General features: G+C 54.2%; 2 protein-coding genes across 6 annotated transcripts in view; both read right to left on the reverse strand.

The window, feature by feature from the left end:
- Positions 1-5,914: 5,914 nt before the first annotated feature.
- On the reverse strand, positions 5,915-9,712 carry Upk3b (uroplakin 3B). Of its 2 annotated transcripts, XM_048330069.1 has the most exons (6): positions 9,566-9,712; positions 9,261-9,410; positions 8,761-8,986; positions 8,036-8,115; positions 6,935-7,064; positions 5,915-6,169 (listed from the first exon to the last, which is right to left on the reverse strand). In XM_048330069.1, exons 1-6 carry the CDS (start codon positions 9,642-9,644, stop codon positions 6,010-6,012), a joined length of 825 nt encoding a protein of 274 aa, XP_048186026.1. In that variant the 5' UTR covers positions 9,645-9,712; the 3' UTR covers positions 5,915-6,009. The 2 variants fall into 2 exon arrangements, with proteins under 2 accessions (XP_048186026.1, XP_048186034.1); XM_048330077.1 differs by lacking the exon at positions 8,036-8,115.
- A 14,294-nt stretch (positions 9,713-24,006) lies between these two features.
- Positions 24,007-27,575, reverse strand: part of Sdk1 (sidekick cell adhesion molecule 1) — a 788,311-nt gene continuing 784,742 nt past the window's right edge. For all 4 annotated transcript variants that reach the window (XM_048330089.1, XM_048330099.1, XM_048330108.1 and 1 more), the window contains one exon: positions 24,007-26,043. In XM_048330089.1, coding sequence (XP_048186046.1) covers positions 25,792-26,043 — 252 coding nt within the window. In that variant the 3' untranslated portion in view covers positions 24,007-25,791. The remainder of the gene's footprint in view (positions 26,044-27,575) is intronic.

Genomic DNA, 27,575 nt, shown 5'->3' on the forward strand with positions numbered 1-27,575 from the left:
CACATATCAGGGAGACCATGCGCCTTTGTTCTCTGTGTTCTAGGCTTGTCTTGTGCAACATTATTTGTTCAAGATCTGACCATTTCCCTGCGAATACCATTATTTTATCATTCCTAATCACTATGTAGTATTCCATTGTGTACAGGTACCACATTTTTTGGATCCATCTGTAGTGGAGCATCTGCGAACCCCGCTCTTCTTGTGAGGCCTCCCTGCCTGGATGTCTCCAGCCAAACCCCACTCTTGTGAGGCCTCCCTGCCTGGACTCCTTTGACCCAACCCCACTCTTCTTGTGAGGCCCTCTCTGCCAGGACCCTCCATCTGAACCCCACTCTTCTGAGGCCTCCCTGCCTGGACCCTCCACCCGAACCCCACTCTCCTCCTGAGGCCCTCCCTGCCTGGACCCTCCATCTGAACCCCACTCTTCTCGTGAGGCCTCTCTGCCTGGACCCTCCATCTGAACCCCACTCTCCTCTTGAGGCCCTCCCTGCTCCAGGGCACAGCACAAAGTCCCCTGCAGACCCTGGCCTCAGAGCATTTCAGGTGCACACTTGGGGATACCACGGGCCCCAGCCTTCAGAGGAAGGCTCCTGTTGCGGGGCACCCCTCCTGCAACCACTGCCTGGACAGTTCTTTTTTCTTTTTTTGCCAGTCCTGGGCCTTGGACTCGGGGCCTGAGCACTGTCCTGGCTTCTTTTTGCTCAAGGCTAGCACTCTACCACTTGAGCCACAGCGCCACTTCTGGCCGTTTTCTATATATGTGGTGCTGGGGAATCGAACCCAGGGCTTCATATATAAGAGGCAAGCACTCTTGCCACTAGGCCATATTCCCAGCCGACTGGACAGTTTTTGCCATGCACCCCAGGGCGGCTTGCTCCCTCCAGGGTCGCTGAGGCCCCCCCCCCACCTCTCTCCGTTGCCGTCCCTCGCCGACACCCTCCCCCTGGTCGCCACGCCCTCGCTGCTACTCTGCGCGTGAACGTGGACGGCCCTGCGGACCCCGGAAGGGTCAGGCTTGAAGAGGGCGGCGCCCCTCCCTGGCGGCGCTCACCTATCCTTGGCGGGCAGGTTCCTCCCCTCTATGAAACGGATGGACAGTGACCTGGGCTTGGCCACCGCGGGCTGGGGCGCGGAGGCCTGGATGGGGGGGAGCCGAGGTGCGGGGTGCGGGTGAGGGCCACACTGGCTCCGGAAATCGCTTCCCCTTCATTCAGCCCGCCCCTTCTCTGTCATTTTCCCGCCCCTGCACCAATCAGAGATTGGGATTCCAAAGGTGGGCGTGCCCTTCCTGGATCTTAGTGCTCATTGGTCTTCTGGGGAATGGGCGGAGCCTGCCACCAGTGCTTTATGCCTCCTCTGAATGGCTCAAATATCTCAGGTTCTCTAGAGAAAATGACCTGCTGGATGGAGGTGTGTGTGTGGGGGGGCAGGGGGAGTGTCACACAGGTGGTTCCAATACACCAGGACTGCAGGTGTTTCCACCAGCGCACAGCTCTTCACCTAGAGCTGAGTTTCTGGAAATACCCACTTGTGTGGGTCAATCCTCAATCTGCTGGGGAGAGGGGGACACCATCCTGGGCCTGGCAGAGCGGTCTACCGCTGCCGCCTGCCACCTGCTATTGCCCTAAGCATGGCTGCAGACTCGAGTTCCAGACCCAGATCTGCCCCTTCCTCGCTGGACGGCCCTGCGGCAGCTTCCTGAGCTTCCGCGATCTTCTTTCATTTTGCCACCTGCAAAGAGGTATTCGTAGGGGTGGGACTGGAGGTGGGGTGTATGGCTCAGCGACAGAGAACGCCACAGCGCAGGCAACCCCCGCCAAAGGTCTGCAGGAGGCTGGGGGGAGGGGCAGGGTCAGCACTGGATCTATTTCTGTACTATTCTGATGTCTTTTCTATTTTGTAACATACACTCCACCCACACTTGACCAAATTCAAGTGATAGTGAAGATTCACATTGTGTTTAAGAAAGAAGTAAGCCTTTTATCTCTTCCAACCACACATATTCTCTTCCACAGGGAGTTTACTGTTCCCAGTTCCCGGAGACAGTCGCTGGTAATGCATCAGCAAACCTGCAGATTTTCTTTTCTTCTAGACACAAATAGTAGCTTCTAGCCTCTTGTTGACAGGGGATGTGCGAGCTTGGTCTGAAAGCACTTCCCCTCCATCCGGGATAATCCTCCTGCTGAGGCCTCTCACTCGCTTGCAATTCCAGGTGCTGCCACGAGGGGGTCAGCACCTGGGTGTCACCAGGTGGTGGACAGGACAGGTGGTGTGTGTGTAGCACACGTGAGCCCCCTCCCATCATCTTTGCTCCCCCCCAGGAAGGGTCATTAGTTTAGGGAACCCTTGGCCCCATCTGGCCCCATCTGGCCTTCAGGAACTACTCTACAGCAGGAGGCAGTGAAGAGGGAGCTGGCAGGGGTGTCCTGTTGCCCAGCATCCACAGAAACTGCCAGGTCTCTCGGCCCCAGGCTCTGCCATTGGACCAGCTCACTTGGCCGGATGCCTTGGTGCATGTGTATCGCTCGGGACCACTCCCCACTCAGCCACAGTCCCCTGTCATTCATTACTGGGAATTTTACCTTATATAGGCGACCTAGCACTGGGGTGAGGCTACCCTGAGCTCTGGGGACAATAGTCTGGGACAGGAGGCTGGCACTAAAGAACACATCCCCAGGGCTGGGAATGGCTTAGCGGTGGATTGCTTTCCTTGAATGCATGAAGCCCTGAGTTCAATTCCTCAGCACCACATAAACAAAAAAGCCAGAAGTGGCGCTGTGGCTGAAGTGGTAGAGTGCTAGCCTTGAACAAAAAGAAGCCAGGGACAGTGCTCAGTCCCTGAGTTCAAGCCCCAGGACTGGCAAAACAAAACAAAACAATAACAACAACAAAACACATCCCCAGAGCCCAACAGAAGGTATTTGAATCAAGCTCGGTGCTCTTATTGCTGTGTGATCTGAGTGCAGTCCACACTCCTCATCCTCTTTGGGCCTCAGTGTCCTCCTTTGGGAGATTGTGTGTGTGTGGGGTAGCTCTCTCAGCACCCAGTCCAATTGAATCGATCATTTGGGGAGGGAGATGGGGGCTGAGGCTCTTCTCTACCTGCAGAATGCCCTGTCTGGATGCCGACCTGCCACCTGGGGGCCATGGCTGGAGTTGGGGGTCCATTGCTGCAAGGGTTCACTGGTGCCTTCCTCGGTCTCTACCTCACACTTCCCTTGGTGGAAAAAGTGGGGGGAATCCCAACACCCTATATTGGGGTCTGGCTTGGCTTACACAGAAGCCACCACAGCTCAGCCAGGGCATCCAGGGATGCAGTGCCTGGTGAGCTGCCCCCGGGCTGCGCCAGGGAGAAGGTGGACTGGGTGTGCTTCCTGGCTGGTGAAGCTGGAGAGTTTGGAGCGGCGCACTCTGGGAAGCAGGGGCTGCGGGGGAGGTAGAGGTGAAAGGGGGGTGGCCCTGTCCAGGCTGAGCAGGAGACACAGATGTCTCAGGACCCCCAATCTGAGGGAGGATGTGGGTGTCTTCCTGAGGGGTCAGGCCAGGAAGGACTTCTGAGGTCCCTTGGTAACCCATGGGGTGTGATGGGGCCTGATCCAGCCACTTGACTGGACCCAGAAAGTTCATGGGCAGGAACCAGAAAGGACAGATAGACAGAGGGGGCTTAGAAGGTCCCCTCTCCATGAGCATCAGATTTGGGGGTAGCTGGAGCCCTAGGCTGGACTGTGTCCTTGATATGCCCAGTTCTTTCCAGAGTCTAGGTGCCCCCCAGAAGGCTGAGGCTGGATTGGGGGGAATGAATAGCTTGGAAGGGTGGAGGGGTGACATAACCCAGCTGCATCCAGGCCCACCCTGGGCTGGACAGCAGTCAGCAGCAGCAAGAGTGGCATCAGTGAACAGGACTGCCACCCATTGCCCCATAGCCAAGCCCAGACTGCATCTGTGCAGCTTCCTGCCATCTGTCTGCAGCATGTTCCAAGAGCTGGTAGAGTGCTTGTTTAGCAAGTGCAAGGCTCTGGGTGCATGCATGTGCACACACACATACACACACCTGCATGCACTCATGCACACACACTGAGTTTCAAATTTCTGGGTCCTTGCTTAGGCCAAACTCTCTATGGGAAATTGTTTCCAGCTGGCCTTGGTGCCCACCCCCTTCAGAGTGCCACCAGCACCCACAATTAAAAAAAGCAACCACGAATAAACAAATCCTGGAAGCACAAATTCAAATGCTTGACACAAATAGGACGTTTAATCTTGCTAGTAAGCTAAAACATGCAAATTAAAAACGAAGTGAGGGCTGGGAATATGGCTTAGCAGTAGAGTGCTTGCCTTAAATGCATGAAGCCCTGGGTTCGATTCCTCAGCACCACATAAGCAGAAAAAGCCGGAAGTAGCACTGTGGCTCAAGTGGTAGAGTGCTAGCCTTGAGCAAAAAGAAGCCAGGGACAGTGCTCAGGCCCTGAGTCCATGCCCCAAGACTGGCAAAAAACAAAATAAAATAAAATGAAGTGGTACTTTATTTTTCTTGGCAGTAATGGGAATTGAACTTTGGGTTTCACAATTGCTAGGCACTTTCTTTACCTCCAGACCCATGCCCCCAGCCCAGTCTTGCTTTAGTTGTTTTCCAGATGGGGTAATTTTTCCTGGGGCCAGCCGCAGATCATCATCCTCCTACTTACACCTCCCACAGGTGTGTACCACCATGCTACGCTTGTTGGTTGAGAAGGAGTCTTGCTTTTTGCCCGGGCTAACCTTAAACCCTAGTCCTTCCCATCAATACCACTCAAGAAGCTGAGCGTGCAGGTATGAGCTCCCCAGCCCAGTTATTATTTGTTTTTGAGACAGGGTTTTTACTACGTAGCCCAGGCAGTCCTTGAAGTCTCAATCCTGTTTCAGCCTCCCAAGGGCTGGGATTACAGATGCACACTGCTATGTCTGCTTCCACATATGATGTTTGAGGGGATGTGGTTGAGTCTGAGAAGGTAGGGACGTTTCCCAGACCCACGTAGAAATCAAGTTGCTCCCTTAGGATGGGGACTGGATCTGAAGCCTCTGCCTGGCCTTAGGGTTCTGGGCTGGGTCCCAGGGGTGTGTCCTGTCCACCGGTGGGTGCTCTGGGGAGAGGAGGTGGCGGGCTTTCTGCTACCCCATCAGGAGGAGCTGGCACTGCAGCCAGTGTGCGCTGCAATGGGCAGGGACAGAACAGGGCTCCAGCATTGGCAGGCCAGGCTGCTGGGGGGCCGAGTCCAGTGGTATGACCAGCAGCAGGACAGGCCCTCTCTGTGCTCCATCCAGTTCCATCCCCTTGACCTCTGCAGAGTGGCTTTGACACCGCCCCCCCCACCTGTGGGGACTTGGGGGCTCTGAGGCGACAGTGTTGATGTTGCAAAGGAAGATGAGTGCTCAGTTGCTCATACACATGTCAGAGCTGTTGGGGGCTGGGCATAGCAGAGCACACCTGTGATCCCTGCTAGTAGGGAGGCAGAGGTAGGAGGCTCATAGACTGAGGGTGTTCTGAACAAAAGCAGGAGACATGACTTGAAAATAAAAGAATAGAATAGGGTGTGGCTTAAAGTAGAAGAGGGCCTGCCTAGCAAGTGCAAGGTCCTGAGTTCAAACCCCAGTACTGCCAAAAAAAAAAAAAAAAAAAAAAAAGAAAGAAAGAAAGAAAGAAATGCTTCAGGCTGGATGCAAAGACACACATCTGTAATCCCAGCCACTTGAGAGGTGGACACTGGGCCAAGCAAAAGCTACAAGGTCCTTCCCATTTGGAAAACTAAAGCCAAAAGGCCTGGAAGCATGGCTCAAGTGGTGGTATGCCTGCCTGGCAAGTGCAAAGCTCTGAATTCAACCCTCAACATCACCCCCTCCCCCACCCCCTTACTCCAAAAGAGAAGAATGACCCAGAGGGAAGGGGGAGGTCGGGACCAGGCCAGGTGGAGGAATGCAGGCCAGGTGCTTGCTCCCCACCCTCCCCTGTCTCCAGGCCTCAGCTGCAGGGGCAGGCTAGGGGCTGAGGCTGGGGAGGGGGTCCAGGCTGGGCTCGCAACCCACGGGCAAGGTGGCAGCCTCGCTGGGCGGGATGTGGTGGGTTGTGTAGCGCTTCCCCATGAAGGAGCCGATCCGTAGCTGTTCTGGGGCCTCCTCTGGCCACCACAGGCTGGAGCTGGACAAGAGAGTAGACCAGGGGCTCTGTGTCCCTGGGCCATGGAGGCTCACACATGCACACGCATGTATGCACACACACACACACACACACACACACACACACACACACACACACAGTATCCCTGTTAGCATTTCCCCTGCCTCAGGGCCTCAGCTCCTTCCATTAGCCCCCAGATCCACCCATACCTAATGAGCCACTCCTACTCACTATTAAGACCTACCTACTTCCCCTTTACCCTCAGAGAGAAGCTGCCACCTGGATAAGGTGCAGATGCCTTGTTGCTCCCTCTCCCGTGGGAGATATGGTCCCACCAATAAACCTCCTTATGAACCTTCTTCTCCTGTCTGTGATTATCTCCGCATGGTCCTCTGGGATGGCCGGGACATATCTTTTCAATCCCCATCCTGCATCCTCTCCTCTCCATTTCCCCGCTGGAGCCAGCTGGGTGGGACGTCTCCTCCAGGTGGCTGCCCTAACTACCTACTTGGGGGTCAGTTCCCTAATACAACTGCAAGGGCTCATGGGGGAAGACCAGGCCCGTGGAGAAGGTTCTGGGAACATAGCGATGGGCAGCACCAGTGTGGCAGCTCCCAAACCTCTCCTGGGAGGACGGGTCAGTTCACCTCTGCCCCAGTGGGAGACAGGCCGGGCAGAAGCTGCCTGCTGCCACACTGCGTGGAAGGAGTGGGGCTCAGACCCACAGTGTGCATGGGGACTTCTGGGGATTGGGGTGGGACAAGAGCCCATGCTGCCTCCACTCACAAGCGCATGGTCGAGGCTGCCAGGAAGGCCAGGAGCAGGAGGCCGGCGAGGGAAGAGAGGATAGAGGAGATGACAATCATGCAGCCGCTCCGCCGGCCCGGCCACGTGTCGATGGAGCCAGGGGCTTTGCCTGCACCACAGGGGCCACTCAGAGGGAGGGGACCCAGGGCTGGCTGGGGCCTCCCTCTCTTCTTCCCCCCGCCCTTCCCCAACTGTGCTCATGCCTCACCGCCTGGCTGCTTGGGGGATGGAGGCAGGCTCAGGGGTCTCTCTTCTGCTCCCTGGAGTCTGTCATTCAAGGCCTTCAGATGCCCGGACCTTCCTCCCCTCCACCCCCCATGGCCTTCACAACCCACCTACCAGGCAACTGCCAACACCACTACTGGCCTTTGCCTGAACAGTTTCATGTGCTTAGATCATCTAAAAAGGATGTATGTGAATATGTGTTATTTATTTAGGTGGAACTAGAGTTTGAACTCAGGGCCTCACATTTGCTAGGCAGGCACTGTAGCACCTGAGCTATACCTCCAAGCCCTTTTGCTTTTATTTTATTGGGTCTTACATTTTTTTGTGCAGGCTGGCCTCAGACATCAAGCCTTCCTCCACTTCCCACTTCCTTCATAGGTAGGACTACAGGGTGTGTGCCACTATGCCTGCCACCCCTCATCCTGTTGAGACAGGGTCTTTCCTGCATAGCTCAGACTGGCCCTGAACTTGTGAGCCTGGGTACTAGAACTACAGGTGTGAACTACTATACTTGGTCTTGCTCTGTTTCATGCTTCCCCTTTGGAGAAGCTCCTAGAACTCACTGCCTGGCCCTGTCCTTGGCCTTGTTTGTGCCCAGGTCCTTCTTGCCAAACTCAGCAGTTTAGCCTGGTGCTGGGTCCCCTAAGGCCAGAAGCTGTTTCTGTCCCCAGCAGGGCTAGGGGCTGTGCACCCCTGTGATAGAGCTGGTCCAGGCCCACCCTCCAGCTAGAGGTCTGCTTGGGGGTGGGTCTATGTCCTGCAGCCCCCTAGCCCCTGGAAGCAGGGGCCAGGTGAGCAGGACAGTCCTGCAGCAGGTGAGCCCCCTGAGCTGGGAAGTCTAAGCAGGTGGTGTACCTTGCTGGAGAGCGATGGGCTCCGACCACTGTGTCTCAGCCTTGGGGGAGCCACTGGCGTCCATGAGGAGAAACTTAACACTGGGTAGGAAGGGAATGGGAGAGCAAGGTGGAACTCAGAGGCCCCCAACTCTCCTAGGTAGGGCACTCCCTACCTGTACACCCGATGCGCGGGGGGGTGTAGGAGAGAGGCTGGAAGCCCGGGGGGTGAGGCTGTGGGTCTATACCCTGCCAGTGTGTGTGGGGGGGGGCGGGGGAGCAGGAGGGGTGGTGTCTCCCCTGTATTATCTGCTCTGTACCCCACTCATGGAGCCTCCTTTTCTGGACAGCCCCCATGTCGACCCCTGATCTCAAAAGGCCAACCGGCACTTTGTGCCTCAGTTTCTTCATCTGTAAAAGTGGTTAGGAGCAGTGACAGCGGTCCCCCAGCCACATCATCCGCTTTGACATCCCAGCCGCCTGGGGCCCACCTCCTCCTGTAGGCCCTCTAGAAAGGCCTCTATTACCCCACCCTACACCAGAAGTAAACTGAGTCTAGCAAGGAGGAGGGACTTGTGCAGTCTTCCAAGCGGGACTGGGCAGGACCAGGAGGGGCAAAGTGAAAAACCCACCCACCACGGACCAATCCCAGGGCGCGGGGGCGGGGACAACCCAATCAAACCCCAGAAGCCACGCCCTCCCAGCAGCACAGCCCAATCCCAGGGCACGGGGGCGGGGCCAACACACCTGTAGGGCCCAGGGCTGGGCAGGGGGGCATTGCAATAGTGCTGCTGGCTGCAGCCGACGTCATTGCCCACCCGCAGCACGGGGACGCCCCCACTGCCACCCTCCGGGTCCTCGCAGGGCAGCTGGTGCAGGAACAAGGGCATAGTCATGTAGTAGCCATCGCTCTGCAGATGTGGGGACGCTGGGATCTCGGCCAGCGTTTGCGGATTCTGGAAACCGCTGGAGGCTGCAGGATGGAGGGACAGACAGACAGACAGACAGGAAAGAGACAGTCCTGTCCTGCGGACCAGGGCCACGTGGCCATTGCTTACAGCCCTGAATCCCCACACCACCCCCTTCCTCAGAAGTCCAGAGACAAAGCCAGCTTTCCCACCTTCTAAATCTCTTAGGATCAGGCCCTCCTCCCACCCTTTCCAGGGGTTCCCTTCCTAGATTTCCCCCCCCCCCAGCTTCCCTTAGCCACACCCTACCGGGGCGGGGTGGGGGGACAGACCACACACCATTGCTGAAGGCCACTACCAGCCAGATCGTGTCCCAGGTGTCCGCAAGCCCATCAAAGACACAGCGAGGCTGTGCCAGGGAGAACGTGGTGGCTGTGACCTTCCCTTCCAAGTCCCAGGCTGTTATCTGTGGCCTGTAGGGGATCAGCTCTGTGGCAAGTTGGGGGAGAAGGGGAGCAGGAGGGGTGGGTCAGAGGGTCTTGGGGTCCCCTGGCCCCGGGACTGATGCTCCCAGCTCAGGGGGATGGGTTCCCAGTGTCCAGCCATTCCATCAGGGTCATCATCTAGCCCCGACCCTCACTCACCCAGGCTCAGGCCAGGCTGGAGCCAGATCAGCATGGAGAGGAGCAGCCAAGGGTGAGAGTGCCTCTTGGGGAGCCCCATGACCGCCAGCAAGCAGGCAGAGCACCCCGAGGGTGAGGGGTTGGTCTAACCACCTCCTGCTGCACCCCACACCCACACCTCAGGCCTGGAGATCTGGTTCGTCAGGCTGCCAGGAAGGGCAGGAAAGACCAGAAAAATGTAAACGCATTTCACTCCTCCAGGCAGTCCAGCCCAGCACAGGGAGGGGGCAGGGTGGGCTCTGCAGTGGACCAGGGCCTAGAATGGGCTGCTGGGCCTCCCCACCTCACAGGTGATGTCAGAGATTGGAGCTCCACCCAGCCACCTGGCCAGGGGAGGAGATCCCGATGGGAAAGCTGGGCTTACAGCCACATGCCTGAGATTCCTGCCGCATGGGTGCCAGGACCTACCCTCTGACCATTCATCCCCTCCCAGGGCATGAGGCATGTGGAGGAGAGGGCAGGACATTTCTGGCTTGCCCACTGTATCCCCCAGGCAGGTCCTTGGGCCTGCTGAACTCTCTGTGCCCTTTCCTCCACAAGGCCAAATCCTCCCAGCTTCAAACAGACAGGACTGTGCAGCTGACAGCTGACTGGGCTCCACTTCATCCCAGTGGCTCTATTTTTTAGTTCATAATTAATGTACTATAAAATTCACAGCTCAGATGAGATTTTGCACTCAAGGACATGTACTGGCTAAGCAGATGCTCTACCATTTGAGCCATGCTTCTAGTCTCTCTCTCTCTCTCTCTCTCTCTCTCTCTCTCTGTCTGTCTGACTCTCTCTCTCTCTCTCTCTCTCTCTCTCTCTCTCTCTCTCTCTCACACACACACACACACACACACACAGGTACCAGGGTTTGAACTCAAAGCTTTCTCTGCTGGTGCTCTACTCTTTGAGCCATGCTTCCTGCCTAGCTTTCTTTGCCAGTCCTGGGGTTTGAACTCTGGGCCAGAGCACTGTCCCTGGGCTCCATCTGCTCAAGTTTAGCACTCTACCACTTTGAGCCACAGCATCACTTCTGGCTTTTTCTGTGATTAATTGGAGATAAAAGTCTCATGGACTTTCCTGCTGGGGCTGGCTTTTTTGAACTGTGATCCTCAGATTTCAGCCTCCTGAGTAGCTAGGGTTACAGGCATGAGCCACCAGTATCTGGCTTAGCCTAGCTTTTTGCCAGTTAATTGGAGAGGGAGTCTTGTGGATTTTTCTTCCCTGGGCTGGCCTCAGAATGCAGTTATCTGATCTCAGCTTCCTCTGTAGCTAGGCTGACAGGCATGAGCCAGCCGTGCCTGGCTGCTGTCCAGTTTCTTTTTCTGAGCGTGTTTGCAGGTCCATCCATGGCACAGGAACCAGGGCCTTCCACTCTTAGGACTAATATTCCTTCATGTGCAAATATTACATTCATTTCTCACCATCTGATGAATATTCAGGTGTTTCTGCTTTGGGCTATAATCAACATTTGCATGTACATTTTGTGGGGACACATTATTTTTTAAAAATAGAATTCACTTTATTGTTATTCTAGAGGTGATATACGAGGGGTTACATTTACATGCGTCAAGTAATGAGTACATTTCCTTTCGTACAGTGTAATCTGTTCCTTCATTCTCTCCCATTCCCTCCCTCCCATCTCCACCCACGAGTTGCACAGTTTGCTTTCATCAATATCCAGTGTGCTCCACTGCTGCACTTTTCACCCTTTGTCCTGGAATTCTGTGTCCTCCCCCCTACAGATATGGGGAACACATTCTTGTATATCACTGGGAGTGGAAATGTCCACTCATATAGTAACCTCCTTTTTTTGAGGACCTGCCTGTTCCCCCAGTGGCTACATTTCACAGCCCCACCACACTGGGGGAGGCTGCATTCTTCCATGTCCTCTCCCAGGCTGTTGATTTTGATGTATCTCATGGTTCTGATTTGCATTTCCTTGACTAATGACATTGAGCAGATTTTCATGTATTTGCTAGCCATTTGTCTGTGTTTGGAAAGATGATTATTCAAGTTCTTAATTTGTTTGTTTGTTTTTTTTCTTCTTATTTCTGGGGTTGAAGTCTAGGCCTCAGTAGTGCTAGGCAAGCCTTCTACCTCTGAGCTAAGTCCTCTACCACTAAGCCATGCCCGCTACAAGGGAACCTGGGCCTCTACCGCTAAGTCACACCTCCTGTGATGGAACCATGCCCTCCACCACTAATCCATGCCCTCTACAAGCGGAATCTCAGCCTGTACCCGCCATACTCCTGTAAGTGGACCACGCCCTCTTCCATGGCTTCTCAGGCCTAGCCCTGGCTTCAAACCTCCATCTTCAAATCTCAGTCTTCTGAGTAGCTAGCATTATAGGCATGAGCTCAGCTCAGTTTTTAAAAATCTTTTAAGTTATTACTACTGAGTTACAAGAATTAATATATTTATACACAATATTTTCAAGCATTGTTTCTCATTTTGTGGGTTGTGCTTTTGTTTTTGTTGCCAGTCTTGTGGCGTGGACTCAGGGCCTGAGCACTGTCCCTGGCTTCTTTTTGCTCAAGGCTAGCACTCTACCTCTTGAGCCACTTCTGGCTTTTTTCTATATGTGTGGTGCTGAGGAATCGAACCCAGGGCTTCATGTATACGAGATGAGCACTCTACCAGTAGGCCATATTCCCAGCCCCTTGTTTTTGTTTTTGAATAATTATTTATTGTCAAAGTGATGTGGGTTGTGTTTTCATTTGCTTGATAATTGTGTTTAAAGAACAAAATGCTTAATTCTGATGAGGTCAGATGTGTCTACTTTTCTTAAGGAACAATATGTTTGATTTTAATGAGGTCAGATTTGTCTATTTTTCAAAAAAGATTACTTGGGCTTTTATCTTCTAAGAAAACATTGTCTAATCTGAGGACATGAAGACTGAATCCTGAGTTTTCTTCTAGAAGTTTCAGTATAGTTTTAGTGTGTTGGGCCCATGAGCCACTTGAATTTTTTTTTTTTTTTGTGGCTGGTATTGGGGCTTGAACTCAGGGTCTGGGCACTACCCTTTAGCTTTTTCTCTCAAGGCCAGCTCTTTACCATTTGAGCTGCACCTCTGCTTCTGGCTTTTTGGTGGTTAATTTGAGATAAGCATCTCATGGAGTCTTTCTTGCCCAGACCAGCTTTGAGCCATGATCCTTAGGTCTCAGTCTCCTGCATAGCTAGGATGACAGGTGTGATGGCAGGTGCCCAGCAACTTGAATTACGTGTTTTTTTTTTTTTTTGCCAGTCCTGGGGCTTGAACTCAGGGCCTGAGCACTGTCCCTGGCTTCTTTTTGCCCAAGGCTAGCACTCTACCACTTGAGCCACAGCGCCACTTCCGTTTTTTTTCTATATATGTGGTGCTAAGGAATCAAACCCAGGGCTTCATGTATATGAGGCAAGCACTTTACCACTAGGCCATATTCCCAGCACCCCAGTACTATTTATGAGGGACTGCTCTGCTCCTGTGTCTCAGTGCTCTTGTGAGTAATTGTAAAAACTAATTAAGCATAAATGTAAGTCTTTTCTTCTGGACTCTCAATTCTATTCCATTGATCTAGTGTCTGTCTGATTCCAATCAGGTTTATCTTGATTACTGCGGATTTGCACTGTGCTTTGGAATTATGACGTATGAATGAGCGAGAGCAGAAAAAGAGCCTGGCAAGGAATCATGAAAGTTCTGCATCCAACACCAGGGCACAGGGCAGCTGCACACGCGGGCCCCTGGGCAGCACATCAGCGCCCATTGACCCTGGAAGACTTGCTGGTGAAGTGAACAAGGCACTGGGCCCCAGAGGTGTGCCCAGTCAGAGGGGGCTACACCATGCATGCAGCATCTTGCTGCTGTGCTGATGGCTGACTCCAGGGGGCGCTGTCTCATTGTGATCCATGTTAAGGGTGGCCAACTGAACCCCAAGTGCCACCCCAGAATAGTGTGAGGCCCATGGGCTTACAGGCACACACTTTGAGCTTATAGGCGTGCACTATCATGTGCTCTGGGAAATGTTTTTCATCCTGTCAGTCATTTCTGTGCAGCGGGGCCTTCCTGCAGCCCTTCCCAGGACAGTGCTGTACTATTTTGCACTTCCCCAAATTCGAACTCAGAGCTTCAGCAACATAAATGTCACTTTAAATGAGTAGGGGAACAAGGAGAATTTGGAGTGGCAGCCACCTGGTTCATGGTGCAGCTGGCCGGTAAGAATGCGTCGCGTTGGTTTGTTTATCTGCAAAGCGATCGTACATCTTTATGATCTGAGTCTCAGCTGTTAGGGCAAACGTTAATTCTCTCATGGGCGGATCATGAGATGGCCTGGCTCTCCCTGCTGAGAGGGCTTTAGGGTTCAATGTTCCATTTTCCCATGCTCACCTTCCAGAAATGTGGGTTGTTTTCTTAAGTAAGGACTGCCCATGTTCATTTGCTGGGATTTTGTGGGTAGCCAAAGGAGCAGAGCCATGGGGGGTGGGGGGGAGGCAGAAGCTGGTGGCTGTGAAGAGCCCACACCTGGCCTTACACAGAATTGTGATACACACACACACACACACACACACACACAGATTTAATGCTGGGATGGGGGCTTTAACTCAGGGCCTGGGTGATTATACCTTAGAGGGTTCACTCAAGGCTAACATTACCAATTGAGCCACAGCTTCACTTTGGCTTTTTGGTGGCTCTTTGGAGCGAAGAGTCTCACAGACTTCTGCCCAGGCTGGCTTGGAATCATGATCCTCAGATCTTAGCCTCCTGAGTAGCTAGGAGGATTCCAGGCATCTGACACAGGCCTGTTTTATCTGGAGATAATAGTGAAGATTCAGGCACCTCCCAGGAGCCAGGGGCCAGCGGTAAATCCCGAGTACTGCTCTATGGTGTTGTCTTTTTATAGTTTTCAGGACAATCAGCCAGAGGTGCCACGGGCAACCACAGCAGTCAGGACTCAAGGTACCTATAGTATAGCTGTGTCAAGCTGAATCCACGCAGACTGCAGTGGATGGCAGTGTTTTGGGAGTGAGAGGAAGGAAAGGGCAGCTGGAGCAAAAGAGGTCAGGCCTGGCATGTGGGCATGCCTGAGAGGGGGCTCAGGAGGGGGGCCATGGGAGGAGGGACAATGGTAGGAACTGGCTGGAGTGGGTCACAGATTAAACAGGAGCCAGGCTATGTCTGCAGGGCTGCCTTGGCTGGGTGGAGGCACTCTTAGGTAAATGCACAATTAATACCTGTTGGGAGAAGCAATTTAGACAAATAGGTTTTTGGCGATCCTCTCTCTCCTCTTATCTCTGGAGTTTATGCAAAGGATGACACAGAGTTCAAATCCTGTGTTGAGGTCGCTCTGTGACAGCTTTATCCTGTGCTGGGGGCCATTCTGTCTTCCTTGCTCCACTGCCGGCTGGGGCCTGTGAAGCCTTCCTTAGTTCCTGCCCCATTTGTGAGCCTGACCTCCCAGCAAAGCCTGCCTAGGCCTTACTCTTCACCACAGCTGGAAAATTAAAATTTATTTTTTAACACATCTTTACCCTTCTTGCTGCTGATTTGTCTGGCTCCAAGCCAATCTCCCCGTGGCTTTGGTTTTAATATCTGGCTATAAACCCCCTCAATGTTACAGCTGCTATAAGCTGGTCCTGGTGTGCGATCTTCGATACGGTTAATTAAATTCTGAGCGCAGCGTGGGACTGAAGGTTGTAAAAGTCTTGGCTACAGAGAGGAGGCTGGATGCTCTTGACCAGCTCCTGGGTGGACACATGGGTATCAGCGTGCAGCGGTGGAGGTCACAATTCAGATGATGCCAGCCTCGGTGGCTCACGCCTGTGATCCTGGAGCCACCCCAGGCAGTTCTCATGATGGGACAGAAGGTTTCCACTTAGGGGGTGAGCCCATTGTGGGGTGATGTCTGTGAGGAGCGCTCTTGCAAGATAGCTTCAGGCTTAGTACAGTGACTAGAAAGCATGGGGTGGGGTGGGTGGGGTGGGGAGAGGCTGGGTATCAGTTAACAGAAGACACACCTTGGATGATTAAGGAGCCTATGTGCAGAGTTGAATGAGAATGTGATCCAGGGACCCCTGCCCCAGGTTCTGGGGCTTGAACTCAGGGTCTGGGCTTTGTCCCTGAGCTTTTGTTCAAGGCTGGTACTCTACCACTTGACCCACAGCTCCACTTCTGGCTTTTCGTTGGTTAATTGGAGAGAAGAGTCTCACAGACTTTCCTGCCCAGGCTGGCTTCAAACCACGATCCTCAGATCTCCGCCTCCTGAGTAGCTAGGATTACAGGCGTGAGCCACTGGCATCTGGCTTGACTTTCCTGGTTTGTATGTCCAGTCTAGGAAGGTAAATCTGTCTAGGACTTATGGGTGGTGTTTGTGTGATCAGTGACTTTACAGAAGAGGAAGCAGTTGAGTTGGAGGTAGAGAGGCTGCTGGGACAAGTGACAACCCAGTCCTGGCTCAGACTATGGTCTTTGCCAATTGCTGGAGTGTTGTGTCCTGTGACTGTGTCCTGGCCCTCAGGCTGGCTCCAGTGGTCCCCTCTCTTCCTCCCGAACTCCCTCCTTCCTTCCCTTCCTTTCTCCCTTCCTTCTTTCCTCCCTCCCTCCTTGGCTGTCATTTTCCCCTTTCCTTCCCTTTCTTCTGGCTATGAATTTATTTACTATCATCTGGCTCCTTTTGCTTAACAGGCAAGTGCAGGAAGAAAACTCTGTTGATATTTATCATAGAAACTTACAGAAAGCATCTTGCTGGACTCACTTATTAGGGTTTTTTTCAACATAGGCTACTTGTGTCTTCTGCAAACAAGGACAGTTTTGTTTCTTTCTCTCTGCAGGGTGGTCGTCATTCTCTGCACAGTACTTCTCTGCAGGGTGCTGGTTATTCTCTGCACGGTACTTCTTTTTTTTTTTTTTTTTGGCCAGTCCTGGGCCTTGGACTCAGGGCCTGAGCCCTGTCCCTGGCTTCTTCCCGCTCAAGGCTAGCACTCTGCCACTTGAGCCACAGCGCCGCTTCTGGCCGTTTTCTGCATATGTGGTGCTGGGGAATCGAACCTAGGGCCTCGTGTATCCGAGGCAGGCACTCTTGCCACTAGGCTATATCCCCAGCCCCTGCACGGTACTTCTGACACTGTGGGGCAGGCGGAGGGGACAGCTTGTCTTGGTCTCACCCTTAAGGATAGTGCTGGCTGCAGACTTTTCCTAGACACAACTTGGTTGTAGAATTCCTCTCTTAAAGGGGTTGTGGTGGCTCATCTGTAGCCCTGGCTACTTGGGAGGTGGAGCCTGGGAGACAGGGAGGTGGAGTTCGGGGTTGGCCCTGGTATAAACATTTCAGAAACTTCACCTTAGCCCGAGGCTGGGCACCCTGTCATCCCAGCGATGGGGGACGTGCAATGGATGAGTGAGGTGGTGCACACCCGTCACCCCCAGGAAGCACAAATAGGAGGATCTCAGTCCAGGCTGGCCCAGGCAAAAGTGAGACCCTGTCTTGAAAATCACCAGTGCCAAAAGGGGCTGGAGGTGTGGCTCAAGCAGTAGAGTGCCCGCCTAGCAAGTGTGAGGCCTGAAAAAAGTCCTCTGCTTCCTGAGAGCTTTTATGATACATGGATGTTGCATTTTTTGTCAAATGAAGTGACAAATTAATTGCTTTTCTGTATTGATTGGTGTCATCATGTAATCTTTTCTCTTTGGCTTGTTCACATGGTAGATAGCCTTGATTGAGTTTTGAAAACTGAGCCAGCCGTGAGTGCTTAGTACCTTGCTCAGTTGGCTTCCAGTATCACCGAATCCTGCTTGCTAATATGTTAATAATTTCCATCTCGAGGTGCATGCAAGATCTTCCTTTTCTTTTCTTTTTCTTTCTCCCCTCTCTCCTCTCAAACTGTGTTTGAAGTTAGTACCCAGCTAACTTGGGAATTCTTCCCATATCTCTTATTTTCTGGACTCAATTGTTAGAAATGGTGCAATTCTCTGAATAGGTGACAGAATTCTCTAGGAGATTTTCTTTTTCTGGAGAATTTAAAATTATGAGTTATTCCTTCTAAATCATCTCTTTCAAAATGGAAATATGGGAAGTTGTGATCCTTAACTCTTTTTTTTTTTTGGCCAGTCCTGGGCCTTGGACTCAGGGCCTGAGCACTGTCCCTGGCTTCCTTTTTGCTCGAGGCTAGCACTCTGCCACTTGAGCCACAGCGCCACTTCTGGCCGTTTTCTGTATATGTGGTGCTGGGGAATCGAACCCAGGGCCTCATGTATACAAGGCAAGCTCTCTCGCCACTAGGCCATATCCCCAGCCCCCCTTAACTCTTTTTAAGGAGCCCATTTGTGTATCAGTCACATTTTGGATGCTATGACAAAAATCTTGGAGGCAGGCTACCTTAGAAAGAAAAGAGCCTCTGGCTGGGAATGTGGCTTATCTGTAGAGCACTTTCCCAACGTCCACAAAGCCCTGGGTTCGATTCCTCAGTACCACATAAAGAGAACAAACTGCAAGTGGCACTGTGGCTCAAGTGGTAGAGTGCTATCCTTGAGCAAAGAAGCTCAAGGACGGTGTCCAGGTGCTGAGTTCAAGTCCCAGGACTGCTTAAAAAAACGGGGGGGGGGACTTCTGTAGGTGGGAGGCCTAGGGGTGTCCTCTGATAATGGCCCTTTTGTTGTCAGAGTCCCAAGGCAGCACAGACACAGCATGTAACAGCCCCAGGGCATCTACACAGGCAGGTCCCCTCCCTCACAAAGCCAAGAAATATCACTGTCAACTTAAACCATTATCATTTTAATAGTGTGTGTGTGTGTGTGTGTGTGTGTGTGTGTGTGTGTGTTTAGTCTTGAGGTTTAAATACAGATTCTGCGGTTGCTAGGCTGTTTTGGATGGCCATGGCTATTGGAAGGCAGCAGATTAAGAGCGGTGCTGGCTGCCCCTCAGCTTGGGTTTGCTGTTTCTGCCCATGAGGATTAGGCTGGTGATGGGTTGGGGAGAAAGTGGCCTTATGAATCCTATGAGAGGTGCTTGCTGCTGCTAACCTTGACCATCTGGCTGAGGTGGTGCCTTCCAGGATCTTCCACTGTAAGGAAACGGAGGAAGGTCTGAATAATGCAAAGAAGTTCCAGGTTCAGGGATGCCAAGGCTCCGCGTGGCCAAGCGCTCCGCTCCCTCCATTAATGTACAGATTCAGTGCCACATTAGCCAGCGTCATGGTGGCCACTTCCTCCCTCCCCTATGCCCACATTGGCGCTCAGAGATGTGGGTTTTGCCAAGTCTAGTGGCAGGCTCTTCCCACCCTGCTTCCACCCAGCCACCAAGAAGACCGACACACCGCCCCGGCTGAGAGGGCCGCCTGCTGGGGAGGGTGCCGGGGGCTCTGTGGCTTTCACTCCCCTCCCCAGGCACAGCCTCCCACTTTCTTGTCTTCCCACTTTCACATCTGCCTGAGCTAAAATTCGGTATCAGAAGCTTTCAGAGTCCCAGAGCAATTACTCTTTCCCTTGCTTGCACCAATACAACTATACATTATTAATTATGATTTCCAGTATTAGTCTGTTTGTGGATGAAGTTGCCAGGCCTTTATTGATTTTTATTTATTTTGCCAGCCGTGGGGCTTGAACTCTGGGCCCGGGTACTCTCCCTGAGCTCCTTTTGCTCAAGGCTAATGCTCTACCACTTGAGCCACAGCACCGCTTCTGTTTTTTGGTTTGTTTTTTTTGTATAGTTTATTGGAGATAAGAGTCTCATAGACTTTTGTGCTTGGGCTAGCTTAGAACCACAGTCCTCAGAGCTCAGCCTCCAGAAAATAGGATCACAGGGGTGAGTCACTAGTGCCCGGCTCAGGCCAGGCTTTTATGGGTGCTGTTCACCTGTTCACCTGCAGGGCTGGGCCAGCCTTCTGGCCACAGAGGCTGAAGGCACCAGAGACATTTCTTCTGGCTGCACCATCCTGTCTCCCCCCCCTTTGCCCCCCACCTCTGGGATCTGCGCTCCTGGGTGCCAGGGTGTCATGCAGAATCCCTCCTCCTGTGAGTCCAGCACCCCATCACAGGTGGCCTCCTTCCCTTCACCTCCCCGGGAGTGCCTGACATACGGGGTTATAGAAGCTGCTTTTGCTGGGATCATGAGTGGACAAAACGCTGGAGGAGAGCTGGGCCTCCGTCTTGTTTGCAGGCTTCTCAGTCACCTTGGAGACTGGGAGGGAGGAGCTGGTTATGAGCATCTTCATGACTGAGCCTGACAGCACCTTCTTCACAAAGTCCAAGGGGCTTCACCCTGCCCGGCCTGGCAGCAGAGCCACTGCCTGCAACCCCATCTTGAACAAGGGCAGGACAACCATGATGGCCTGGTAACCAGTGCCCCTCTCCTCCCCTGGCCCTGTCCTTTGTCTATAAAAGCTAAGCCTTGTGACCCCTGAAGATGCTGAAGACGTCCTGAGGCTGGCTGCCATGGGACGTGTCTTCTTCCTCTGCCCTTCACCACCAGGTGTCTTTATTTGGTACTGGGGGGCGAATGGCCAGACCTAATGTGGGTCTCCTGGAGCTTGGGCCTGGGGTCTAAGCCTCTGGTTTCTGGCTTGCATGACCTAGGCCACACTGGAGAGGCATGGAAGGAGCTAGAAGGAAAGGCAAATAGCTCCCACAGCAGGCAAGGTGTGCCCGGGGAGGGGGCAAGAGGACCTCTAGGGACCCGGGGCTCATCCATGTGGCTGGGGGGGGGGGGGTGTGTGGAGCAGCAGGGCATGGGGAGGGGCAGGTGGGAGGCCTGGTCATGTCTAGGGGGGAGGGGCACGTGGACTCTGGGCCACACTTGGGGGTGGGGGCGGGGGCAAGATGACAGGCGTGGGGACTTCCTGTGACCTTTCTACCCTGTTTTGCTCACCCTGCCTCCTGTAGTCTTCTCTAGTCTGCAGGCATGCAAAGGTTCTGCAGAATGTTCCAGAACACAGGGCCAAGTGGAGCCTCTCCCCTGCACACTGGGGGCTCCCTTGGGGGTTTCCCTCCTGGCTGGCTGTGGGACCCATCAAGTCTGCCTGGGGGGCTGGCGAGTCCCCCCAAAATGCCAAGTCTTTTCACAGTGCTTCAGAAACAGAGCCCTCATTTTTTGTTTGTTTCTTTCCCTCATATCCTGGATGGAATTCATGCAGTGATTGGTGTAATCATGGCGGGACATTGTCTTATCTGAGGAGGAGAAGGGTGTTTTAAGACCACAGAGCCGGAATTAACAGCTTGGAATGCTCACCGTGCTGGCGGTTAATTGACTTAGGCCATTAAAAGGAGAGAAGTTCTGGCAACTTTGGTCCTCCGGCAAGTGAAGCCATGATCGTGTGAAAAATTATTGGCATATAAGTGTCGGGTGTGCCAACTGTTCTAGAAAAATCAGTTGTTTGATCAGATGAGGTTGCAGGAGCTTAGCTGCTGCTCTTCAGGAGAGGCCCAAACCTCTGAATCTGACCCCTTCTCCTCTGGTGAACTGACGGCAACAACTGTGTGCACTGTGGTTTTCCGCAATCCTGAAGTCTAGCACTCACCTCCAAACCATGCCTTGCTCTGTTGTGGGGCCCCCTGACCCCACCCCTGCCATGAGCCAGGGTGCAGGAGGAGGGTCACAGGTCAGCCATGCTGAACCCGAAGTCCAAACAATGGTTTCCTCCCACCTTCCCTCCAGTTCTTTTTGCAGTGGCATAGGGATTTGAACTCAGGGCCTCTTGCTTGGTGGGCAGGCATTCTATGGCTGAGCTATGTCTCAAGCCCTATTTGTCCCTGGTTATTTTTGGGGGTGGCATCTTTCTTCCTGCCCAAGTATGTGCCTGCGTTGGTTTCCTCCCTCTTCGTGAAGGTGTATGCAGTTTTGTGGACTTTTCGGCCCAGCAAGGCTGGAAGCGTAATCCTCCCAATGTCAGTGTCTCACATGGCTTAGGAGGACAGGCGGCTGCCACTGTGCCCAGCTATGGGTTCGGGAGAGGGTCTTTTCAACTCTTCTGCTCAGGCTGGCCTTGAACCTAGAGCCTTCCATTCTCAGCCTCTCAAGTAGCTAGGATTCTAGGTGTGAGCCAACAGTGCCCAGTATTTGTTTTATGAGATGGGGGTCCGGGCCAAATTTTGCCTGGGCTGACCTCAAATCTGCCATCTTTCTACTGCTACCTTCTGAGTAGCTGGGATTGCAGGCATGCATTACTGTGCCTTTTCAAGAACAACGATAATGGCAGGGTCTTGTGTAACCCAAGACAACAAAGGCACTCTTTCTTCATTACAGCAGCTGACAGTGTGGGGAGAAGAACCTTTTTCTCCGTCCACGTTCATCTGTAGTGTCAGACATGGCCTCTGAGCTGGTCTTACTCTGGCTTATCCATGGTGGAGGTTGCTTTTGGAACAAAAGGGCAAAGCTCATGAGGTGCACCCGCACCTCCTCCCTGCAGCTGGCTGCGGCCTTTCTGAACAGTCTCCCCTGGGGACTTTCTAAAATAAATCAGTTGTTTGGGTCCAACCACGGAGATTCTGACTCCGGTGCTGCCTGGTCTTTGGGCTTTTTAAGCATTCCTTGGAGATGCTGCAATGTGTGTGTGCTGGGGCTGGAACTCAGGGACCTGTCCCTTAGCCTTTTCACTCAAGGCTAGTGCTCTTCCACTTGAGCCACCAATCCACTTCCAACTTCTTGGTGGTTTAGTGAAGAGTCTCACAAGGCATTTCTGCCTGGGCTGGCTTTGAACCGTGATCCTCAGAGCTCAGCCTCCTGAGTGGTTTGGATTACAGCTCCTGGCAAGGAGGCTGAAATGTCCCTGAGCTGTGTTCTAAGATGGGCAGGTAATAAAGGCAAAGCTGTCCCCTCCCCTTGTGGCTTCCAGAAGCTGGGGCTCCAGCAGATGGCTTCGCTGCTCTCCCTGTCATGGAGCTCACCCTGCGTGCTCCAGCCCCCCTGCATGCCTGGCAGGGTGAGCGGACTGTCTTGCTCAACCTCTGGGTTTCACCCAGGCCAGGCCAGAGCCATTCTTTTGGACACCTGTGAGGTGTGCCAGCCTGGGGGCCTGGAGGCTTGGGGTGGGGCTGGCTCCGGGAATGGCCCCTGGAGGCCCAGGCCCTCCTGCCTGCCACAGGCCAGGGCGGCCAGGGCCGGCTTTCCTGCGGCCCCACGCTAACCTGCGGTGCAGGGGGAGTTCCGCTGTGTGGTTTGAAACCGCTGTGGGGATTATGACTTACAGATTTAGAGGGGGCTGGGAATATGGCCTAGTGGCAAGAGAGCTTGCCTCATATACATGAGGCCCTGGGTTCGATTCCCCAGCACCACATATATAGAAAATGGCCAGAAGTGGCGCTGTGGCTCAAGTGGCAGAGTGCTAGCCTTGAGCAAAAAGAAGCCAGGGACAGTGCTCAGGCTCTGAGTTCAAGGCCCAAGACTGGCAAAAACAAACAAACAAACTAGATTTAGAACTCACGAATGCCACTGAGCACCCGAGAGTTACATGGCACGTATGTAAAGGAAGTCAGAAGCACTGAAGAACCAAAATAGTTGCTTTTATTAAAAATTGCACCCATGGCACCTGTCTGTCTTCCTACAAGTTGGTGGGCTCCTCCTCCTCTTTTTGTTTCTTTTTAAAACGAGGTCTGGTTTTCTGCACGGTTTTAGAAGGTGTAGGTAAAACTTCAGGTGTACCCCAAACTCTCCCGAAAGCAGTGGGGAGGGGTGGCAGGATGTCCGGGGGGGAGGTCTGCACTGCTGTCATCATCCCCCCAATGGGGGGCCGAGCTGAGGGGGGCTACACTCAGGGGTGTGGGCCACTTGTTCCTCAGAGGGGAGCTGATCTGGGAGCCGGAATGCACCAACATGAAAAACTACCATGCCAGTGCCACAGCGGCCTCTGACCATGGCATCCAGAAGCTTCCAGAAGGATCTCTGTCCCCTCGAGCTATGTGGATGCTTCGTGTGGCCTCAGTCAGGAGAGGAGATGCCTGTTAAAAGTATGGAGGGGCAGTGGCCGTGGGGCCCGGAGGCTGCGGCTCCTCCCTGGGGAGCCGGGACCCTGCGCGGAGCCGGTGGAGGACTGGGTGCCTGGCCGCACTGTCTCGCCACCCCGCACAGTCTCAGCCAGCCTCGTGGCTGTCGATGGGGCTTGGCACCCACAGGACTCAGCACTCGTGTCTTGGTGAGAGCGTTTGCTTGTCCTTGTCTCAGAACTGAGACTTAAATCCAACGTCCACGGTCCTCCTTTCCCTCCCTGGAGGGGATGTGTGGAGTAGACACGTCTCCACGGGTGCGCTGCTGCGGGGGGCTCCCCACCCCGTCCTCTGGGACAGATGCCCATGGCGAGGCGGGCAGCTGCTGTCCACCTGAGACCAGCACTGCCTGGAAAGCCCACTCCACAGGAAGTGGAGGGGTGCAGGAACCACACACCCGACACGAACTGGCACAAGCCACACTGTCCCCCCCCCCAAAAAAAAAGCAACGTCCTGTGGCTCAAGGTGGCCGTGTGCTCAGGGCCCATCCCGTCCTCACCCTCCGTGCAAGGCGATGGCCCACGAAGTCCTGGGGTGGTGTGTGGTCACCCCTGTGGGGGAGGGGAGGCAGCCCCTCCTACCGCGTGGATGGACGTGGCCGTCATCATGCAGAGGTGGCTTTGGGCAGAGCATTTAAGATTTTTGGTTTAGAATATTTACCCTTCCACTGGGAAAAGGAAAGAAGGAAGGAGGGAGGGAGGGAGGGAGGGAAGGAGAGTGGAAGGGAGGGAGGGAGGGCTCTTCCTACACCCTCTGCTTTGGAAGAACTGAGGATTTCTTCACCTCACACGAAATTCTCCCGTGTTCCCAGACCACAGCGGGTGACTGTGAAATCGAGAATGAACACAACACCTTCATTCTCTGCCCCTGCCGAGGCGTGGAAAGAAACAGCCACGTGGAGGCCACCTATCTGACGCGTGGCCATGAGACTGGAGCCCGGCGGCACTGGCTGGTCCTCATCTCAGGGCCTGGATGATCCTGGGGGGCTGTGACCTCACCCCGCTGTGTTCCTGGGGTACACAGCAGGCTGTCGCGTGAGCTGCCCCTGCAGGCTGCGCCGCCCTCCTTGAGGACGGGGGCCGGGGTGGGGTTTGGTGATCCCCCATGTTCCAGCCACGTGTCCTCTAAATAATGGGGGAGCCTGGGTGCTGGACTCAAGTTTTCCAAAGTAGCTCAGACTATTTTCACTCTGCCATAAATAATAACAAAATCAGAGTGGGTTCACAAGGAATCACCCCTTCCCCGGCCTGTGAGGGCTCACTGCTGGCCTCCAATGCAGACCCTGGGGAGGATGGCCGTGGCCCCGGGGGGGGGGGGTGGAGGGGACGGTCCCCGTGTGCCTGCGAGCACGGGGTGACTCGGGGGCCCGCTTGGTGTCTCGGAGCTGTTGGCTTTATTGGGAGATTCCTGCTTCTTGTCTTTCCCATGTACAAAGCTGAACAATTAATAAAAAGGCACCTGGAGACAGCAAAGACGCGTTCATTTCATGTGACATCGTTTAAAAAAAGATAAAAAGATTTAAAAAATACTCTGGTTAACAATGCACACTCCTACGTCACGAGCCACGCTGCGGGCGGATCTGGGCGGGGTGGGCGTGTGCTGTGCTGGGGGGGGGGTGGCTGGAACTGGGGGACACTTCCTGCTCCTGTCAGCTGGCCAGAAAGCAGGGGTGGGGGGGGGAGAGGGAGGGAAAGGCTCACTCTGCATCATGGCAGCCAGCAGGATGCAAAGCAGAGCCCCCGCCGCCCCCCCCCCCCCCCGCCGTCCCTGCCCAAACCATGTCGGCCAGCTGCAAAGCTTGGGGCACAGGTGGCAGGATTTGCTCTCCAAACCCCAGAGCCAGGAACAGCTTCAGGTTGTCCCCAGTCAGGCTGTGCCTGAGCTGGCTGGGCCTCAGAAAGGAGGTAGACAGAGGAGTAGGCCAAGCCCCATTTCACCCACCCCTCCTCTCCTGTCCCGGGGTGTGCAGGGCCCCTCGCCCCCCCCACAGTGCCAGCCACTGCACCAGGGAGATAGACCTTCTCTTAAAAAGAAAAGAAAACAAAGAAATCTGCTCTCGGCAGCGATGTTACAAAAAAAGGCATTTTAAAAAAACCTTCCTAAGTTGAAACCTAGCGTCCACCAGTCGGGGAGAATCACTGCTCATCAGATTCGGGTTTCTGTTGTTGGAAAACAAAAAAACTTCAGCTCAGTGGTTGGAGTTGATTGTCTTAAAAACACACTCCGAGGTCGTCCCGGCGTGGCCGCGCCCCGCGCTCACACGAAGGAGGAGAAGCCGGTGAGCGGTGCGCGGGGCCCGGCGGCCGGGGTGTACACGCCGCCCGCGCTCTGCGTGGTGATGACCGGGTGCAGGTGCGCCCCCGCCTCGGCCCCAGCCACCGCCTCGTACCGGTGCTGGGCCGAGGCTGCCGGCCGCCGCTTCCACGAGTTGTAGTAGGTGGGGTCGCTCATGTAGTGGTTGACGAACGAGTGCTTGGGAGGGGCGTCCTCGTAGTCGGAGTCAGAGGCCTAGGGGACAGAGACAGGGGGTCAGAGGGGACACTGGGGTGAGAGGGCCACCTGGAGGGGGCAGTGTAGGTGGAGGGGACAAAGGGGGCATCAGGACAGTGAGGCAGGAAGTAGGGAGATACCAGGAACTGGGCGCACATCAGTCACCCCAAGGTGCAGGACGGCCCGCAGCCACCTGTTTCCTGCCCTCTCTCCTCCCTCTGCAACCCGGGAGAGGTCTACACCACGTGCCACCTTGCTTGACTGGCCTAAGTGCTGGGCACGGAGCACAGGAAGTGGGAAAGGCCTTGGCACTGGGTGTGCAGGAGGCCCAGGCATGGGAGCGGATGAAAGGATTCGGCCACACAAGAGCAGGAAGCCCTCCAGGGTCTGCCTTAGAGAACCAACCTTGCAACCAGAGACCCCGGTGGGCTGAGAGATGCTACCGCACACACGAGCACGTGCCTGACATGGGTCTGCCCTCTCCCATGCTGGAAGCCCCATCCCCCCGCCCCCCCCCACTGCCACCCAGGAGCTGTGCGCCCACCCAGCATCCTGGGCGTGTCTGAGGGCCAGCACCTTTGATGGGATTGGCTCCTTATTTCTGCTTTCTTTTGGTGGTGCTAGGGTTTGACTTAGGGTCTTGCACTACGCAAGTGAGGCACCGCCCTCTCTCTCTCTCTCTCTCTCTCTCATACCAGTACTGGTGGGGCTTGAACTCAGGGCTTAGGTGCTGTCCCTGAGCTTTTTTGGTTCAAAGATGGCACACTACTACTTGAACCATACTTGAGCTCCATTTCCAGCTCATTGCTGGTTAATTGGAGATAAGCGTCTTGTGGACTTTTCTGTCCAGGCTGGCCTGGAACCACAATCGTCAGATCTCAGCCTCCTCAGTAGCTGGGATTACACATGTGAGCATTGGTGCCCAGACTGCCTAGCCTTTTTCTCCTTCAGTTAGTTTTTCCTTGAGGCTGACCTCAGGCTGGGATGGCACCCAGTCATGGGTTGAAATGAGGACTTGCTAACTTTTTGCTCAGGCTGGTCTCAAACCACAATCTTCCTCAAGCCATGGGCGCTATAAGATACCACGTCCCCATAGCCACCGGCTCCCACACCTTGGCTGAGCTCAGTCATGCCTCCTGCTCCCTGCTTGAACTTGAAAGGCTGACCAGCCTGTCCGCTGTGGTGTTCCGTACTTTCCACTGGAGGGCACCAAAGAGCTGACTGGATCTCCAGGGCTCTGGGATGCTTCTCTGCCAGGGCAGGTTGGGCCTCAAGTACCCCAGCCCCCCCTCAAGGGGTGTAGGAGACCCTCTGGAGGTGAAGGGAGGTCCCAGGAGTGGGCAGCCCAGGAAGATGATCCTCAGGCTGTCAGGATCTGCCTTTTCTCTCAGATGGAGAATAAAACACTATCCCAGGTTCCCTGGGGTGTGGGACCTCCATTCTCTCAGCTGGGGTGGGGGGAGGGGGGCAGCTATTGCCTTTCCTATTTATTTTTTTAGTGCAGGTCCTTTGGCTTAAACTCGGGGCCTGGGTGCTGTCCCTGAGCTTTT

The sequence above is a fragment of the Perognathus longimembris genome, chromosome 1 (assembly GCF_023159225.1).
Source record: "Perognathus longimembris pacificus isolate PPM17 chromosome 1, ASM2315922v1, whole genome shotgun sequence".
NCBI classification, from domain to species: Eukaryota; Metazoa; Chordata; class Mammalia; order Rodentia; family Heteromyidae; genus Perognathus; species Perognathus longimembris.